This window comes from Papilio machaon, chromosome 10, assembly GCF_912999745.1.
Source record: "Papilio machaon chromosome 10, ilPapMach1.1, whole genome shotgun sequence".
NCBI classification, from domain to species: Eukaryota; Metazoa; Arthropoda; class Insecta; order Lepidoptera; family Papilionidae; genus Papilio; species Papilio machaon.
This window is the reverse complement of record NC_059995.1, coordinates 8,035,515-8,057,099: the sequence shown is the minus strand read 5'-3', so window position 1 is coordinate 8,057,099 and position 21,585 is coordinate 8,035,515. Positions and strand designations below refer to the sequence as shown.

General features: G+C 32.6%; 1 protein-coding gene across 2 annotated transcripts in view; it reads right to left on the bottom strand.

Moving 5' to 3' along the window:
• The window catches only part of LOC106718104 (guanine nucleotide-binding protein subunit gamma-e), a 32,220-nt gene that overhangs the window by 2,881 nt on the left and 7,754 nt on the right, over window positions 1-21,585 (bottom strand). For both annotated transcript variants that reach the window (XM_014512110.2, XM_014512109.2), the window contains exon 3: window positions 17,127-17,249. In XM_014512110.2, coding sequence (XP_014367596.1) covers window positions 17,127-17,239 — 113 coding nt within the window. In that variant the 5' untranslated portion in view covers window positions 17,240-17,249. The remainder of the gene's footprint in view (window positions 1-17,126; window positions 17,250-21,585) is intronic.

Sequence of the window (21,585 nt, the reverse complement as noted above, 5' to 3'; positions counted from 1 at the left end):
CGCCCGCGACTCCGTCCGCGCGCTGTTAAAAAAAACTTAAAAATAAATAGTAGCCGATTCTCAGACCTACTGAATACGCATATAAAATTTGGTAAAAATCGGTAAAGCCGTTTCGGAGGAGTACGGTAACTAACATTATGACATGGAAATTTTATATATAAGATTTAACTAAGCTCACAACTTACGCTCTATATTTGGGTGGCCCAAAAAAATAAAATTTTTGTTTTTTTCGATTCTCGTGTGAAAATATGTGAGTTTACTATGTTTTAAGAACCTCCACCAAAGGACAGGTTAAAAAAAATTCTTAAAAGGTCGCTCAGAATTTTTGAAAAATTCAAAAATTGCCGAAAATCAGATTTTTTTTGTTTTATTTATTCGGAGCGACCCTTAGAAAATAAAATTTTGACGTCAAATTTTCAGAATCCTTATATTTTTTACACTTAAAAAGATGACATGACGAGAAAAAAAAATTAAAACAAAAAAAAAATCTGATTTTCGGCAATTTTGGAATTTTTCAAAATTTCTGAGCGACCTTTTAAGATTTTTTTTTAACCTGTCCTTTGGTGGAGTTTCTTAAAACACAGTAAACTCACATATTTTCACGCGAGAATCGAAAAAAAGAAAAATTTTATTTTTTTGGGCCACCCTACTCTATATATAGAACAGTGTAATGATTTGCGGAGTACATATATGTAATCGTAACAGTGGCAGACGCTGGCAACAACATCTGTTGCACGAATTGGTCGGCTCACCCTGTTCAATACCACGACCACACAGAAGGCACTCATGAAGTGAAAGCAATTCCGCGTTTCGTCTGAAGAGTGTGGTGCCGGAGGCCTAATTTTAGTCCTATTTCCCGTCCCGTCCTTTTCTTATAAGGTATATTAAGGGGTAGTGAATTTGACGGAGGAGGGAATGCATAGGAAGGTGAAATATTCTCTTTTTGTGCGTCCCCTCCTCCGTTGATTAGAGGTAGGCATCATCTGAAATTGTGGATGTCTAATGGCAGTGGTCGCTTCACTATTTTGGGGAGTTCAGGTGGCCGCTCGCTCGTTTGCCAAAAGGAATATCCAAATCCTTGAGTCGAACGATTTTCTTACAAATATAAGAAAAAAATTAACAATAAAAAATAATTAATTACAATACAAAAAATTATGTTTAAGTTTACATTGAACAGTTAAGCTAAGAAACTTTATGGATACAAAATGGGTTGCTTTTACAAGTGTTGATCAGTACCCTCGCACTAGGCGTAGCCTGTATCGCTAGATGTAAGAGATAGGGATCTTTATTTGCGAAGGAAATAGAGGTTCAAATTACTCTAAGTGATTCTGTTTTCGGGCGGAGTTGAGTGGTTAATGGTAATTTGTGCTAACAGAAGTTGCTACATATTGTCTACGACGTAGAGATTTTTTACGTAAGAGTTAGTTGCTACATACGAAATTAAATACATTTATGCTATGTAAAAACGCAAATCTACTATTTTCCCTCTTTTCTATTATTTTGTATAGTTAAAAAATAAGGGCCTTAACATAAAAAACTTAGACAGTGTTTCAAATATTAGGTCCTTACATATGAAATTGGCGTTTTGTATGGGAGGAACAAAAAGTCGAATATTTTTTAATATAATATATTTAATTAATCAAAGTATGAACCATTATTTTCTATGCACTTTTGCCATCTCATAGGTAGTTCATTGATCCCTTTACTAAAAAAACCAGTCGGACGGGAATCAATAAAATCTTTGAAGGCGATTTGGACTGCCCCATCGGAGTTGAATTTTTTCCCTTGCAAGAAGTTATCCAAATTTCGAAAAAAATGGTAATCTGTCAGAGCAAGGTCCGGGGAGTACGGAGGATGTCTTAGACTTTCCAATTGAAGCTCTTCTAATTTAGTAGCCGTCTGTTGCGCAGTGTGTGGTCTAGCGTTGTCGTGAAGCAGCAGTGGCGTGGAGCGATTGACCAGCCTAGGTTGTTTAGCCGCTAGCTTTTCCATCATGGTTTGCAATTGCTGACAATAGACATCAGCCGTAATAGTTTGGCCAGATTTGAGAAAACTGTAATGAACAATACCGGCACTAGTCCACCAAACGCTTACAAGTAACTTTTTTGAGGTTAATTTTCGCTTGGGGCAGGATTTGGCTGGCTGGCCAGGATCCAACCATTGCGCTGAGCGCTTCCGATTATCGTAAAGAACTCATTTTTCATCACAGGTAATGATTCGGTTTAAAATACCTTCATTATTGTGCCGGTTTAGTAATGTAACGCAACAGTCGACGCGCGTTTGCCGGTTTGCTTCAGTCAATTCGTGAGGTACCCACCTTTCAAGCTTTTTAATCTTCCCAATTTGCTTCAAGTGAATTAAAACAGTTTTATCACCAACATCGCAGCCTGCAGCTAACTCGGACGTGGTTTGCGATGGATCCGCTTCCACAATAGCCTTCAACTCTTCATTATCAACTTGAGTCTCAGGCCGTCCACGGGGCTTGTTCTGCAGATCGAAATTTCCAGAACGAAAACGTTGGAACCAAAAACGAAATGTGTTTTCTTTTGCAACACGACCGCCATACACATCATTCACCCTTCGAGTCGTTTCCGCAGCACTAGTGCTACGGCGGAACTCGTACTCGTAAATGATGCGATATTTTAAGTTTTCCATTTTGTAAAATGAGTGACGCAAACAGAAAAAAAACAGAAGAAAAAAACAAATGAATGACGGTCATCGAACCACAAATACATGAGTCTATAGCTGTACAAATTTGAATTTGGAATTCCTTACCAAAGAGGAGAAATTCGTGATTAAAGTGGCCAGTACGAAAAACGCCAATTTCATATGTAAGGACCTAATATATTTTAGCTTAAACATACGTCGACCATTTTATACCGTTACTCTAGCGCTCGGCGCGGATTTTCGACAAATTATAGTTATTGAAAAATTAATATGCATAGGCTTGCGAAATGAGATCTATATCAATAAATAATGCAGTACTTATACCGAATCACAAAAGCATTGCGGTGGTACATATTTATGGTGGAACATATAATCACGTTTACGTCAATAATATCAATCAACGGTGGTTAAAGGGTTAAAAAACGTGTTTAACTAAACAGCGTCTATTAGTATTTTTGTAGTAATACAGTAACAGTTTAATTTTTATCATAAATACGGTTCACTTCACCAGGTGACCCGTTCGTAAAATAGAAACATTAGCTTTTATTAAAAATATTCTATTTCCAATCGTATTTTCAACATCATAAAAACAAAAGCGTAACGTAATCGAAAATAACATCAATAAACAATATCACTCGGTGACTTGTCTCAAATCAAAACAAACAGATTGCTTTTTAACTTTATATAGAGTACCAGAGATTTCCGTCCGCCTTTATAAATAATTCATTTCTGAAAACCGTACCACAAAAAACATCCGTCCATAGTAAGAAAATCAACACGAATCTAGACTTTAATGCTATGAAAATAAGGATTAAAGTTAGCGATGTACAAAGGAAAGTAGGCCGGGTAATGTATAACAACGAAGTTATACAAATCCACAGGACAATTCGGATTCGCTGTTGTGTGTAAACACATGATGTATTTTCGTACTTTACGGGGAATTAAATCCACATTTACACTTTTGCTTCGTTTCAACGAATTTGTGGGTGAGAAACATAATTATGAAGTAAATACTAGTAAATCTTACTAATATTATAAATGCGAATGTTTGGATAGATGTGTGTTTAAAGGTATCACCAGAACGGCTCAACGGATCTTGATGAAATTTGGCAATCTATATGGTTACTTATTATGTTATTTTATAATTCCTCGCGGACGGAGACGCGGGCGACAGCTGGTATACAATAATTATTAAATATATATACCAACCGTTTTATCGCCTGCTGATATAAGGCATTACTAGAAATCATAAGCGTAGAAACAACAAAAAATAACAAAGTACTCCTATAGATAGCATTTTCGGCGAAAAATATTTAAGGGTAAAACATATACTTTTATAACTATGTTGACGTTCATAATATCAATCAGCGGCGGTCAAAGAGTTAAAACATGTGTTTAACTAAACATTGTCTGACTGTATTTTTTGGAATAATACACATACCGTTTTGTTTCAAACCTTCCGTATTAGTCATTTATTGGTGTCTAAGGCAGACCCAAAAATATAATACAAATGCGTGAAATTAGAGACAGAGCGCCTATTTATTTTTTATTTATTAAATTTCATCGTTACCATCACGATTGGTGGCATTCCACAACGAAGAGGTTTTCGCGTAACTTTCTACTTCGCACAGCCGCGTTTTGGAATACTCTGTCTTCAGCGGTATTTCCAAGCAGTTACGACTAATTGGCCTTCAAGAAAAGAGTGTACACCTTCCTAAAAGGGCGGCAACGCATCTGCGATTTCTCTAGCGTTGCGGATTCCGTGGGCGTCGGATCAAATAATTTTAGGCATATATTAAGTTACCTTTTAAGCAGTGTACCTACAGTATTATTCTACGTTCGATATATAGCGTTTGATAATCACAGTTGAATGGAATTAAAGTAACCCTCAGAAGCCTTACTTGTTACTAATAAAGCTGAAAGAAGCCAACAAAGGTTAGAGAAACCTTCCCATAGTAATAGTAATGATTTATATCCGTTTCTAGAATGTAAGATAAACTGTATACGAATATAAAAAAAAGCAAATATTGAATTAATAAAAAATACAGATACATGACAAAATCGATTCATTCAACGAAAAGAGTTTCAAGTCTTATGAGATCTCTTATGATGTATACATGTTGATGTTGATTCGAGATACGATAGTTTGGACTCACTTCATCGAGTGCACTGTCGCGCCCCCAGGTTAACATTTTCGAAAATTTACATGAAATTTACTTTTTTTCTTTTATTCAGTTAAAATAATACATATCCTAATAAAAGAAGTTAGTGCACTACAAAGTACTTGACTGAGAGCTAGGTTAAGTGAACATAATAAGTTCATTACGTCGGACTTTTAACGCAAAAGAAATTCGGTACGAGTAGTGTAATTTATGTCTGAACGTCTACATAGTGTATAGTTCAGGTCAATATCACTTTAATAAAGGTGCGATCGTAAATTATGTCGCGCTAGTGATTACACGACGAAAATAGCAACCAATCGATGTCGGCTAGGCAGGGAAATAGTAGCGCACTTAAGGTTTTATACATGTTAACATTATGGTAAACTAGTTGTCTCCCGCGACTTCGTTCGCGCGGAATTAAAAAAAAACATAATATAAGTAGCATATATGTTCTTCCAGACTATGATCTACGTTTATTCTAAATTTCTTAGAAATCCGTTGAATCGTTCTGGAGATACTTTAAAACATCCATCCATCCATCCAAACATTCGTATTTATAATATTAGTAAGATTGCCTTGCTATTGTATCTATAAGCTGTTGTCCGCGACTTCGTCGGGTTAAAATAAATTTAATAAGTAGCATAAGTGTACTTGTAGACTATGTTTTACATCTGTGCCAAATTTCATCAAGATCAGGTGAGCCGTTCTGGAGATACCTTCAAACAAACATCCATCAAAATTTTCGCATTTATAATATTAGTAAGATAACAAGGCTAGTTTTAAATATCGAAGATGGTTTTGTTATAAAATATTTATATATATAATATTTATGTATTGATATTACATAAATATTTTTCAAGTAAATATCAATACTGTGACAAATATCCAAAAAATTGTAATTCTCAAATTTAACTAGTGTCCAAGATATTTTTTTTTTTTATTGAAATAAATGAGGTAGTAAAATTAACCGCGTATCGTTTTAAAACATCGATATAATGATTTTAGGCGTATAATATGTGAGTATAAGTTGTTAATAAATTGCGATACCCCATTGTTCAATATGTGGTCAAAACAATGCCGGACATGTGCCAATTTATACAGTGACGTCACCGTTTTGTTATAACGTTGCTAATTACTTATTATTTATTAGTCATATTGAATATATTTGACAGCTTTATTAGAATTGGAAGCTCGCCCTTTCGTCCCCATTAGGGGGTTTTTGAATGGTGAAAAACACCCCCTGCACAGGGAGGGACTATGTTTTTGGGTCAGTTATTTTGGATAACTTGGCGCTATGCATTCCGCTGTTCATGGCTGTACTTACGTGTATTGCTTTAAGAGCATTGAGAGGCGGAGAAAATAGCTATGTCGAGATGAATGCGCTTTGTCTTAATATCCGCCTAGGAGATATTCCTTCCCGGCTTAAATTGCTGTAGATTATTTTAATGGATAATTGTCAAATTCAGCATCATTCCCATCTATACTTTACGCTCACTTTTAATGATAAAGGCGGGGCGGAGGGCGAACTAATCATATTAGTTAACTGTATTGAGGTGTCATGTATAATCACCATCAAAAGTGTTAATAATAAATTAAAAATGTAATAACGTTTTGGTGTAATTGTACCACAATAGGTGTTGGATTAAAATGTACTAGTGTGATATTTCGTACCATAATATAACTTAAACTTTTACATAGACGTTGTTTGAAAACTTTCTGTTTTTAAAACAAATATTTTCTCAAAACATAAAGTCGTTTTGACAACTATTAAATTAGGATAAAACATGAAAAGGTGACCTTGTTTTATTTAAGACGATTAAAATCTTTATAACACTTTGTAAATATGGTAAAAATAATAAAAAATAAAAATTACTTTTTAATGATTAACTTCGATAACAGTTTACGTACAATACGTGCTTAAAAATCAGAAATGCAGAAAACTTTTGCCATGTCTACAACAAAATGTACTGTAAAATAAGTATTTGATAATCCTATTTAAAAATGCATCAAAACAATAACGTCTCCAGACGTCATTGATTAACATAAACTACAGATAAAAAATCACACTTCAGTGAAAAGTAACTTAATGACTAATCATTATTCTGCTTAGTACCAACTTTTAGAAGAAAGGACGTGCTCCAAATGGGGAAAAGTCTGTAAGTAATTACACTGCGTTAGTTCGTTGACCTCTGGGACTGTATTAAACAAAGTTATATGTCCCTAGTTGCCATAGCATTAGCTTTAACAAATGTTTGGCCATAAACTACAATAGTTGGACAAAATCTTATATAAACATAAAAAATAGTAACATGCTATTGGGGTAAAATGATTATGACCAGCTAAGTAAAGTCTCCGCATTAGAAATGACTAGGCTTTAGTCAACCAGTCCCAGTGTGGATTGGTTGACTTCACAGTGTTGTTCTAAATAATAGAAAAACATATTGGTACGTCGCGGGAATCGAATCCGGACCTGACGTTTATAAGTCTGGTTGAACCAATACGCTAACCTCTGTGATATGATTAGGCATTTATAAATATTTTGAGCGTAATTTAAAACGGAACTTAATTCATATATGCGTTGCTTATATATTTATCCTGGCAGATATAATATGTGTTTATATCTTTACATATAAAGTATGCGTTACTGTGTTAATACCCCTTAAAGGGGATGATGTTAAATCGTGCGTACCCAAGCTTACGTTAAGTATAATAACGTACAATTTACTCTTAATTATTACGCAAGAATTATATCAAAAATACTAGCAGTTGCCGGCGACTTCGTCTGAGCAAATTTAAAAAGAATCTAGTAATATATATAGTCTATGTCGCCCGGGAATAGTGTAGCTTCTCAACAGTGTAACAATTTTTCAAATCGGTTTAGGAGTTTCAAATCCTATTCAATGTAATCAAACAATTATATCTTTCTTCTTTATAATATTAGTTTACGATCTGACAAATATACATCTGACATAATACTATGTTTTTTTTTTTTTTTTATAAGAGAAGGGGGCAAACGAGCAGCGGGAACACCAAGGTGTTCATCGACTATGTCTCGTAAAATAAAACATTTAAATAAAAAAAAATGTTGTGACGTATAAAAGCTGCATCTAAGTTTTATCTTTTAATGGTTTTCTTTGAAAAATATACAATACTTATCCAATAGCAAAACAAAAATGTTACAAACGTATTTGATATTTCTTCTACTCGTTGATTTATGGTCGATAATTGTAACATTACTAAACTCTATTAGATTTAGCTTTGTAACGTCTGTGAATGAGTTCTCAGTAACAATTGATGAACGTCATAAACCTTATGTACTGCGAACAATTGCGGGGCGGAATTTCAATTTGTCATCCGGCTGGTTATTGGTTTGCCAACTTAGCGTTGTAGTTTATTTTGCTAAATTGCTTTTCGACACGAAATACATCTTTGAGTTACTACACTATTTGTTTTATGAACTGAAAATCTGACTTTAAGCTAAAATTCTGTACATTATGATTAAAATCTGAATTTAAATTACTTGCATAGTTTTCATTATATATAAAATTCTCGTATCACAGTGTTAGTTAGCATTAGCATAGTATAATACAGTAGGTCTGATAATCGGCTAATATCTTTTTTTCATACCTCTATTAAGTTTTTTTTAACTGCACATGGATAGAGTCGCGTAAGCTTAGCTAGACTATCTCGTACGTTAGTATAGTTTTCGTTATTCTATCTTTCCCTTGACAGACCGTTAAATAACAAAAGGATACTTTATATTATTAAATATCATTGACATATTTTACATATAGTTATGCTACGAAAACAGTTGTCTTTTTTTATATCATAAGGTTGCAAACGAATAAACGGCCACCTGGATTCGTCGCGATAGCGAGGCGAAAAAAAAAATAAAAGGTAAAAAAAAGATTACTTCAAAGAAGAAAAATCTTTAAAACAACCATCTTTGTATGTGAATATCCAAATAAAACACCTTGTCATATTATATTATAGGTACTTAGGTGACAAGTAAAAATATTTTTGTCGTAAGAGACTATAGCTTAAAAAATATTGCATTTTTTCTCATTTAGGATCGGTGTTCCAGTAGTGTCGACCTTCAGGAGGTCGTTTTGGATAATTCAGAACGGGATCGGATCTCGTAAATTTAATAACTTCCTACCTTGTCCTTTGATCTTTTCCATTCAGTCGGAAATGTTAATTTTATTAGCTATATTTCATGTTCATTAACTTAATAACTTTTATGTAAAATCATCACTTTGATAATTGCTTTTTAATTTATATTGATGAGTTATAAAATTATTTTAAAGTTTAAATACTCGTAGGTTTCGAATATTGTAAACAACACCAAATAATATACCAATAATAGTATGATTATATACAATATTTTTGTACATAATGTAAGTATACATAATAAGTAGAAGTTTACATAATCTTTCCCAGAATAAGACCTATGAAGATTACGATAATGCCTTTATTTACTTTATACATATACTTTTTCAAAATGATTCAATGGATAAAAGATGCAGTGGTTTGAAAGTTATTACTGTTTGTTGGATTTCACTTTAGTTTCATCGAAACGTACTATGGTATGTTAAAAAAAGGTTATATGAAAAACGAACGTTGTAACATAGAATGATAGTGGCGTGGCATACATTGATTCAACATAGTATCCAGACTTTGCTTTGTGGCCCGCAGCGTGAATTGGGTCAAACATAATTGGCATATCGTACAAACGTTTGGGCCAACATAAGCGATGCCGATACGTGCCTTTAAACGGAATCTTTCATCTTCAATAAGTGATCCAATAGGTAATTAAAAATCTCTTCGATCTTCACTTGTTCATGCATCTTGAGTTTCTAATGTTGTTAAACTTGTACAAAATATTGCTATCTCTATTTTTTTAGAGTGAATAAGAGGGTTGACAAAATGTACGAATGTGAAAATTCACAGTTAAATATGTCTATTTCAAAATACAATCTTAAACTTTAACGTAATACATCTATCATTATGTATACTTATATTAAAAAGAGAAAAGATTTCATTGTATGTTTGCATTGAATTGACTCCGAAAATATTGAACCGATTTGAATTTTTTTTCACTGTTGGGAAGCACTATCCCTTGGCGTTATAGGCTAAACTTAATATTAGCTGTCGGTCGCGACTCTTTTGTGAGCTATGTGTTCTTCCAGACTATGTTCTACATCTATGCCAAATTTCATCAAGGTTCGTTGAGCCACTCTGGAGATACCTTGTAAAAAACGTCCATCCATCTATCCATTCAAAAATTCGCATTTATAATATTATAAGTAAGATTCTCAACTTGTAGCAAGTATACTTAAGTTGTAGAGGAATTTTACGACAACAAATATTTTTATTATTGTGTAAATGTAAATATTAGGCTCATAAAAACACATACATTTGTACACTTAAAGTAATTCGAGAACCTGAATTCGCAAAATAAAAACGAATAACCTCCACCGAACGTGACAAGAATATAAATTTAAAAATATAGCCTAGGATTTGTGGAGAATAAGCAAGGAAACAAAATATCCGTAGCGACAAGAACAATACCGCTTGATTTTTGGATCCGCAGTCGGAACGCAGTTTCATTTTTAACGAATACTTTTCAATGGATATTCCATTATCGAAGGCTGGAAACGGGGATCGGAGACAAATTGCGATGGCGTAAAACTCAAGGATGATAAAAGCATCCGCAATGGATACCTTTCTTAAAGTAAAATGCTATACAAAAAGGTTACGCAATAAGCAAATGCCAATTTTCATGTGAATCGATAAAGTTAAGAAACTTTAAATTGTTTTCTGTTAACATACAACTCAAGTCTTACCCAGAGGGGTAGACACAGATCAGATCTCCATTTGGTGTGGCCAAATGAACCTCCGCAATCCACTTTTCATCGTTTCGAGTATATCAAATTGTGACTTATGAAGAAAATGCCTTGTTAAGTTATGCCTACCTGACTAGTTTCAAGCCCATCGGGGGCCCTTCATCGGGAGCCATTTCCTTTATTAGTTAATGATAATGTCTCACGAAAGTTTGAATAATTTAATATCAAAATATTTGTTGTATAAAATAAAACAATAGACTATCGCTGTGTAATGTAAACATTGATTAGCTGTTTCTGAGTTTACGTAATTTGTATAATAAATCAAAATGAGCAATGGTTTGTGTTGCGAAGTGTTAATACAATTACTCATCCATTCGTTCGTTACATTGTTCATTATGTAATGAACGCTTGTTACATCGCGTTCCAAGCTCTTGAATTTGTTTTGAATGCTTTATAAAGGCATTTAGAGGACGATAAATAATTAAAAACAGTAATTTAATTTAACATAAAAGGAAAGAAAAACCGAATGTTTTTTTTTTTCTTTAATAACGAAACTAGGAATTCACTATTTTTATATGATGGGGTTTTCTGTGTGCTCTTGAGCTTAGTGCCATAAAACAGCTAATAAAGTTTAATAATTTAGTTAAATTGAATTACTGCACTACTTAAATAAATATGAAATAAATAATACTCATTTTTTAAATGAACACAGAGCAGATATTTATGTACGACTATATTATATAAAACGTCTAAAAAGAAAAAAGGAATAAACAAAAAATTTCAAAGAAGATATTAGAAATACGAGAATCTATCGTAGATTTTCAATGTTCGCGAATAGAAAGGTATTTGTAAGTGCAAAAAAATGCTCCGATTGGCTTCCAATAATAAGGCCAAGACAATCAAATAATATCGAAAATAAACCGTCTCACGAGGTTGTTATAAACAAATCAATGTGGATGAAAATCGTAATCAATTCAGATATAGTGAACCAAAATTATAAATCATACTATCTCTTTGGTACTCTTATAATTGAACCTACTTTTAACAGGATTCAAACAGGATTCATTTGTATAAAAGAAATGTGAAGTTTTCAAAGATTTTCTCGCATTTGAAAGAATGCAACATAAATATGTGTATTATAAACTAATGTATAACAAATTATGTTAAAAAAGTGAACATTAATTTATTTCAGTTCTGTTTGTGTAATTAATTATAAATGTATTTTAGTTTATTTATCAAATTTTATCCTCTTGTTATGGAATAATACTTGGATATTTTCCGGGTAGAGTATTAAAAATGATACGATGGTAAATATTATGAATATATATATGAATAATATATTATTAACTAACTTTTACCCGCGACTCCGTCCGCGCGGGATAAAAAATTGAAAACGGGGTAAAATGTCCGTGTCCTGGTTCTAAGCTACCTGCCCACCAACTTTCAGTTAAATCGATTCAGCCGTTCTTGAGTTACAGTGTAACTAACACGACTTTCTTTTATATATATATATATAGACTAGCTGTCGCCCGCGACTGCGTCCGCGCGCAGTTAAAAAAAACTTAATTGGGGTATGAAAAATAGATGTCTCAGACCTACCCAATATGCACACAAAATTTCATGAGAATCGGTCAAGCCGTTTTAGAGCAAGAGCCCGTGAACCCCAGACCTTCGTTATTTTATAAAAGCTGAAAGTTTGTCAGCGCATGCTCCCAACACAGGTAAGAACGATGGACTATTATGAAGTTTGGGTTACCGTGGCTTTGGCAGGTAAACGGTACTAAAGGTGTGTAAAATACCGATCTAAATTCGTCAAATTATAAAGTGTGATTTTTTGGTATTACCTTCAGAATATTATTAAAAATCACGTTATTGATTGCCAGACACTTAACATCGTGGCAACCCCTTGCCAGACACCCCTAATGTTCATGAAATTATAATTCTACTTATGTTATAGTATAAAAGCTGATTTTTATATATAATACTTAGGTAATAATTAGATGATGTTTCCTCATCAGCCAGACATTTTTGATAGTTCCAACCCCTTGCCAGACAATGATGTAGGGTCGCTGTAGGAGCGAGCGCGAGACAGTATATGTATGGTGGGTGCGAGTGAGATGGCGAGATAGGTCTATCGCGATCCCTCAATAACAGATTATAAAAAAAAAACCAAATAAATAATACTCAAAAATTTAATTAAAAATATATTAATAACATTACAAGTTATTATAGAGCAAGAGCCCGTGAACCCCAGACCTTTATTATTAGTAGTAGTAAAAGTAGTATCCATTTCAATGGAATTCTCTGCATATATTCTCTCCAATGAATCAGTATATAATTCATGTAAATGGAATTATATACTGATGACAGCGGCCATTGTTGATAATATCTTCTTCTATGATGCTACAAATTTCATTGAAAGATTCTTGGTGGTACTCTCGATAATGATGCCAATCACTTTTAACAGATATTTTCGCCAATGAAGATATTTTATTATTAAACTGAATCCTACAGTCAGTGTGATAGTATATTTTCGGATTTGCAATACTTTCCAATCTACTTAACAACTCATTATACTCTTTTTGATTTTCAATGCTAGACATTATACGAGACTGAAATTGGTTTTTATCACCTTCATGGAGTGGAAGCATTTTTGATCTCACTTGTCTCTTTTTTTTATTACAAAATAAACAAATTTTTTTACTTATACTGATTAAAATGACTAATGACTTATGACTGATGAAAAAATATTTTACCCCAGAACCTAAAAATTCTAAAAAGACTGTTGAAACAGAGCAAGAAAAAGAGCCATCTAAAGACGTAAATATATCAACAGACGATTCAATACCAGGTTCATCGCATTTGTATAACTGTATCACACCCACCTTCAGCTTCTCAATCATCAGAACTTCAACCTTCCCAGGCAGCTGTGGACATTCGCGGACTTGAAGAAGTGAGTGAAAATGCTAATGCAACCACAGAAGTAAATAGTTCGATTAAAGTGATACCAGTGTTGATATAAGTAAAAAAATTTGTTTATTTTGCAATAAAAAAAAGAGACAAGTGAGATCAAAAATGCTTCCACTCCATGAAGGTGATAAAAACCAATTTCAGTCTCGTATAATGTCTAGCATTGAAAATCAAAAAGAGTATAATGAGTTGTTAAGTAGATTGGAAAGTATTGCAAATCCGAAAATATACTATCACACTGACTGTAGGATTCAGTTTAATAATAAAATATCTTCATTGGCGAAAATATCTGTTAAAAGTGATTGGCATCATTATCGAGAGTACCACCAAGAATCTTTCAATGAAATTTGTAGCATCATAGAAGAAGATATTATCAACAATGGCCGCTGTCATCAGTATATAATTCCATTTACATGAATTATATACTGATTCATTGGAGAGAATATATGCAGAGAATTCCATTGAAATGGATACTACTTTTACTACTACTAATAATAAAGGTCTGGGGTTCACGGGCTCTTGCTCTATAATAACTTGTAATGTTATTAATATATTTTTAATTAAATTTTTGAGTATTATTTATTTGGTTTTTTTTTTATAATCTGTTATTGAGGGATCGCGATAGACCTATCTCGCCATCTCACTCGCACCCACCATACATATACTGTCTCGCGCTCGCTCCTACAGCGACCCTACATCATTGTCTGGCAAGGGGTTGGAACTATCAAAAATGTCTGGCTGATGAGGAAACATCATCTAATTATTACCTAAGTATTATATATAAAAATCAGCTTTTATACTATAACATAAGTAGAATTATAATTTCATGAACATTAGGGGTGTCTGGCAAGGGGTTGCCACGATGTTAAGTGTCTGGCAATCAATAACGTGATTTTTAATAATATTCTGAAGGTAATACCAAAAAATCACACTTTATAATTTGACGAATTTAGATCGGTATTTTACACACCTTTAGTACCGTTTACCTGCCAAAGCCACGGTAACCCAAACTTCATAATAGTCCATCGTTCTTACCTGTGTTGGGAGCATGCGCTGACAAACTTTCAGCTTTTATAAAATAACGAAGGTCTGGGGTTCACGGGCTCTTAGACTATTTCGGAGGAGTACGGGAACGAAAACTGTGACACGAGAATTTTATATATTAGATATTGGTATGAACGTAAAAAGTTAAACCAAAACTTTAAGGTTTATAAAAACCTTGTGTGCCGACCCCACATGAGTGGAATAGGGTCAGGGAGATGTTGATGACTATGAAAAATGAATAATGTTGTCATAAGTTAATCTAACATATTATATTTCCTGGCAATGAAACTTCGCCTTTAGTCAAACAAGGATTTCTGGTCCGGTGACAGAGGCTCTACTATCGCGGTTTTTTTCGGAATTTATATAAAATCTACATGGGGATAAAAAATGCCACAAAATGCCATAATATTAAGTTTTTTTTAAAGCCGTAGACAGCGTCGCGGACGACAGCTAGTAGTAAAATATTTTCTAGGCAAGTTAAATATTGGTAGAGCGTTTACGTGGAAAATAGCCGTAAATAGAACATTGATCTACCAGCTGTCACGCAATGTTACAACTATTATAATTGTAGTACATTTGAGGCATTAACCTGTTTTTTTTTTTTTTTTTAATCGATGAGCAAAATAATTTTGATTCTTATTTTTAAGCGAGTCTTTCTCTGTTTTGTCTAGAATATATAAGACTACCTGTCGCCCGTGACTTTGTCAGCGCGGAATTTAAAAATAAACTTAATAAGTAGGCTTTGTGTTCTTCCAGATTATGTGCTACATCTGTGCCAAATATCATCAAGATCTGTTGAGCCTTTCTGAAGATACATTCAAACAAAAACCATCCATCCATCGAAACATTCGCATTTATAATATTAGTAAGAAGTAAAATTATATATTTTGTATAATAAATTCTATGAATAAAAATTAGCAAAAAATATATAATTTCACAAGTCGCACTAGGATCGTATTTACATATACATATAACAATGTCATTTGTTTTTGCGCAATTTTTTTCAATTCGAAAAAAGTACATTTCATTTTAGAAGTTGTTATTCGAAGTAAAACAAAGAAACATTTCTTAATGGAAGTAAATTGGTCTTAAGGAAAAAACCATCCTAAAAGCTGGTCCCTAATTAGAGGTAAAGTAATCATTTAAAATAAACATTTAGCTTCCCTGTCCTGAAAACAGTGGGGCTAGCACGAATAATTGTGACAATCGTATCGACATCGACCAAATTTGTGCAGCCCTAGCGGGTGTAGCGTACACTAAAAATCTAATACTAATTTTAACATGAAAGACTAAATAGAGCGTAAAATTTACTTGATATGTAACTATCGACTTTTTCATCATAACAAACCTCTTTAGTTTGTATTAAATAAAGGAAAAAAAGTAGTTTGTAGAAAGAAATTTAAGAATGTGTAGGATAAAACGACCCAAGGGACTGAAGAGCAGCCCTTTACTATTAAGTAAATGGAGGTTATACCCTTCTTCTGTAAGCATAAAAACATTGTATAGCCCCGACCTTACACTAATGATTGAAGTTTTACTATTATAATGAAAATTGTATATGGAAAGATCTAATTTAATTTTATTTGGTTTCAGACAGAACGAAATTGGTTGTACTAATTGAAAGCCAGAAAAATATATGAGAAAAAAAATTGAAAATTATCACAACATATTATTTAAACGATTGTATTTATTATTACGTAATAATTAATATTTAAAAGATGAATTCCAAATTATTATTTTTTTCGACAAATGGTGTTAATGTTATCCGTGCAGTTTATATATTTACTTGAGAGTTGTATTTAGCATCTAGAACTGTAAATTACAACGTATCATATTATTATTTAAATGATAATCTGAATATAAAAGGTTAATTTCGCAGATTGCTTAAAAGGCCTTTTTAAACGCTACTTTGTTCTATTTTTTAATTTTTTAAGAAACATTTTTGACACATTTGAAAAGGTAAAATTACAAATTCGTTATATTTTGAGTCCGTAATTTTACTAATATTTTTTTAACATATTATACTTATTAAGGAAATTATATCCATAAAAACTCAATTTATTATCGATTTTCTGTACGTTTACTGGGACACTAAACATAAACTCAACGATAGAATTACAAAACCCATTACATTTTTAAAATTACCCAGAACATAAATTTTACAACAAAATATACGATCGGTAAAAATACACTATACGAGCTCACATAAAAAGCCTCATTAAAAGCTCTCCCTTGTAACCACTATGAAAAATTAGATGCGATATAGTCTAATGTCACTTAACGTGAATCAGCCGATTTTACACCTAAGTACATAAACAAAAAGCACCAATATCGAATGCACAATGCACAAACCACTCCCGTAAACGGCCCAATTTGACACTTCACGTATGACGTCACTATATTATTTTTTTAAATTAGGAATATAAATTTTACTCACGCAGCAATGCTTTTAGATAGCGGCCAGCGTTCCATAGAAGCTTGGTACTTCATGTTCTCGATCTGCTTTTTCAGTGCCTCTTTGTCCATGGCTGCTAGAATACTGGCGTCCATCGCGCAGAATCTGTGGTATAAAACACGCACACATAGGTAAGTTTCGTACACGTATTTGGGTACTAGTGTGCCCTTTGTACAGGTCGGTGGAGAAATGGTTTTGCTACGATTTGATTTTTAAATTATTTATGGTTAAAGTTTTGTTTTTATTCTATAACAATTAGAATGTTTTTTAATATGAAATAATATTTTTTAAAATTAAATAGAATGAATTCAATTTTAGAACTTGTTTAAATTAAATGAATAATGCAACCATAACTTACAACTATACTTTTAAATATGCTTTATTAATGATCCATAATACAAAAAGGAAAATGTTAAATGGCAAAAAAGAAATATGAATTTTAGTAAATTTAGATTGAAAAATAAATAGTTACAATCTGGCTGTTTAGCAAAAAAAATTTTTTGCTTCAAAATAATTATTAGTAATTATTATTTAGAGAATTTTGAATTGCCTGTACGAATAATCCATCTCGCTCATACACCAAGGGGAGAGTGTTACAATTGTGTGTGTGAGTGTTTGTGTGGGAGATGCGCGCGCACGCTGTTATAGTTTCTATGACAACCCCTCTACGCACACTTAGCTCGTTTTGCGCAAATTTAGTTAATTCGTACATTACTGCAAATATCAACTTTATATCTCAGAAAATAAGGTTGCTATTTCAGAGATATAATAAGTGTAAAACTAATGAATTAAGCGTAATGCCCGGTAGTCGGCCGTGTTTCGTATTCCATTATTCTTCGTCTGTTGTACGCCAACACAGTAGCACACCATACGTCATAATTACTTGATTAATTTTAAACCCTAACACATTAAAATAGAGATGACAATCGTTTGAATAGGTTTGTTAAAGTGAAACAAACTTTGTCGCCGAACTTAATGTGTGTAAGTTGTAGTTACCATACGTTCTTGCATTCATTACAAAGATAGTAATATGGGTTAACAAACATGCGTTAGGTGGTCGTGGAATGGAAGTTACTCCTGTAATAATTCGCTAAGGCCTTCCTTGATTAAACTCATAGCGAACTATATCATTAACCGTTGGTTTCTTAGACCAAAATCTCTGTATAAATCATGTTGTCAATACTCTCATTACCTTTGATAAACCAGAGATGACATTACTTTTAAACGGGATTTTTGGTCTCAGAAACCTACTATTAGTAACAGTTTTTTAACAAGAAATAATAATTGAGAGAAGATCTAATTCTAATTATGGTAAAAACAATAAACAAAATGATGGTCTCCTTTATTTTATTATTGAATTTGGATGAAAATGTTTAACATGGATTAATATTTTATTAAAATTATAATAAATGCGCGAACTATATAGCTTTTTATAACCGGGTTATTTTGAATAATTATCAATGTAAAAGATTCTATATTTATCCATGCACTCCTCGGGCGCGGGCACTCAAAAGATCGCCGACAGTTTGTCGAATCCGGTCTTTAAATAGTCATCGAACAAGCGGTGCGTCTCAATCAATGTTGTCTTACTCTGAGTTTTCAGTATTGAAACTCTATAATGTCATCCCTTACATCCTCTTTAAAAAAACAGAGACGACAACATGTTTTATTATAAATGATTTTGTAGTAGAATTTTATATGCTGTATACGTTAATAGCCTTGTATATTACATTATGTCTGTAGGTTTGTTGTATTTTTTTAAAGAATTAACTGTAATACTCCAAAAATAAAGTTAGACATTTAAACAAATCTATTTACGAAAATGCAAACACGTTTTACTTTTTACCGTTATTCAATTTACATTGTTTATGTATGAGAAAATATTATAATGGTAGCGGATTACTGAGACTTGATATTAATTGAATGTTTTCCCACAATTAACTTCCACAGTGTAAAATACATATTTTTCTTCTTATTATTAACTAGCTTTTACTCCGTCCGCGCGGAATAAAAAATAGAAAATGGGGTAAAAATTATCCTATGTCCGTTTCCTGGTTCTAAGCTACCTGCCCACCAATTTTCAGTCCAATCGATTTAGCCGTTCTTGAGTTATAAATAGTGTAACTAACACGACTTTCTTTTATATATATAGATTTTGTAAATAATAGTTGAAGATCAAAATTTCTTGGAATTTCCACTGCTTAAACATTTGTATAAAAACATAACATGTTATTTATACTGACGTCATGTTTATGTTTCTTTCTTTTATCGTGGGTTTCCGAGCCCAAAAGACACGTAATATAGAGAATGGATGACGATCGTTTAATACAGAGATTTCGTTCTCAGAAACCAACGGTTAAATGTGAAAGCAAGCGGTTAAACTTTGAAATAATTGCGACTTTACTAAGGGATATTTTAATTAAGTTTTATCTATGAAGTATTTTAAAACACTATTTTATCAAAGTCCTATATTAATGGACTTTGTTGAAAATTAAATAAGTATGACCCACATAGTATAAATACTGTCAAAGTACAAATAATGCAAGTTGTATAAGAACCCAGCAATGTTCTCCATACAATGATTAGCTAACCGCTCGTTGGACGGAATAATTAGTACACTTCCTGTTGATACGCATGCCCTATTAATTAGAATGCTACTTCGAATGAAGTTTAACAGTAATTTTATTTTATTTTATTTTATTTTATTTTATTTCATTCATTGATTAAGCGATCTTATTTTCCTAAAATAGTGATGTAATACTCCCCATAGAATAGACAAAGGTATGAATTACTGTTACAAATGCATAGCATGTCTTAAATGCAGAGTATGGATGCATACAGATATTTCCCCTTCTTTTACAACCTATCGGAGAAGAAATTCAAAGATAGATTTTAACCCAACAAACCCGTAATTGGCCAGAGTTGACGATGGCCTATTCACCCCTAATATAGGGCAGGCTAAGAGCCCCTCAGTGGGAATGTATTGTGAGCTGATGCTGATGATGATGATACGAACCTCGCCCGCCATAGTGTATTTTTTTCTTCAATTCTTTTTTTATATTAAGTATCTTTTTTACGGTAGAAGAAGAAAGAAATTGGCAGAATAAATATAAAAAATGAATATAATTTTTAAAGTACACAGAAACACATATATTCACATAGATATATATGTGTAAAGTCCTTGATTCAGTCCGATAAATCAGTTTTCAAAATAAAGCTACATTTTTGCACTATTAAATGTGTGCATAACAACAAACCCGCTCTAGAATACTCAATTGGTTTTAAACATGGAATCTTCATTCTATCTAGTTCAAGGGCCACATAGATTAATTCAGAACTTGCCCTATTCTAACCTAGTTACATTTTAATAAATTATACGTAAAATATAACCTATTTTTGAGAAAATGGTTACCTTTTTTTGTAACTAAACTTCCTCAATATAGGAAAGCACAACTGAAAATTATTTTGAACGATAAAAAAATGTTTTAGAGATAGACTGAAAGAAATAGGGATAAATGTGTTTTATATTCTGCAACTTATTTTTTTTTTAATCTGTCAATATTTGCCAGCTATTTGACAGATGAAGGTCATTGACACTTTATAACTGTCATTTTAATTAAAGTTGTATATGTAGCTTGCCGCCGAATAACAGTCCCCTGTGAGTTTATTTGGAATTCGCGGTTAAATTAGTCTATTTCGGTGAAATCGACATGCAAATTTAAACTGAATTAGCGAATGGATGGAGGTAATTACACTTTAGTTCCTAATTTAACTGTGTTCCATTGCAGTTGTGAATTATTTACATTAAACAGTCGTATATCCAGCTGCTAAGCTAAGACAGAGTAAATGTCTAAAAAAAATGACCTCTATAAAAAGACAGGCTATAAGACGTTGTATTTTGTGCCTGTTTGATTATCACCATATTGGCGCTGATGGTTGCGGATTATAGCGGTAATTGGAATCTATATATATAAAAGAAAGTCGTGTTAGTTACACTATTTATAACTCAAGATCGGTCGAACTGATTTAGCTGAAAATTGATGGGGAGGTAGCTTAGAACTAGGAGACGGACATAGGAACTTTTTTATCTTGTGTGCATTTTTTTATTCCGCGCGGACGAAGTCGCGGGTAAAAGCTAGTTAATAATAGAGATAGAATTAAAAGTCAGTAACATCAACAGACACATTGAAGTTGGAACGAATCAAAAGCTGTCTTTTCCAAGTAATGACTTATTTATTTATAAAGATCAATGCCTAGAATATACTAGATTTTTTAACATCAAAAAACTGATTTAATCATTCATTAATTAGTGGAAATATAATAGTTAATATTGATTAAAACAATTAAAGAAGCATTAACTATACAAACTTGAAATAGTACAAACATAGAATAAAGTTACACATTGATAAAATACTAGCTGTCGGCCGCGACTCTGCCCATG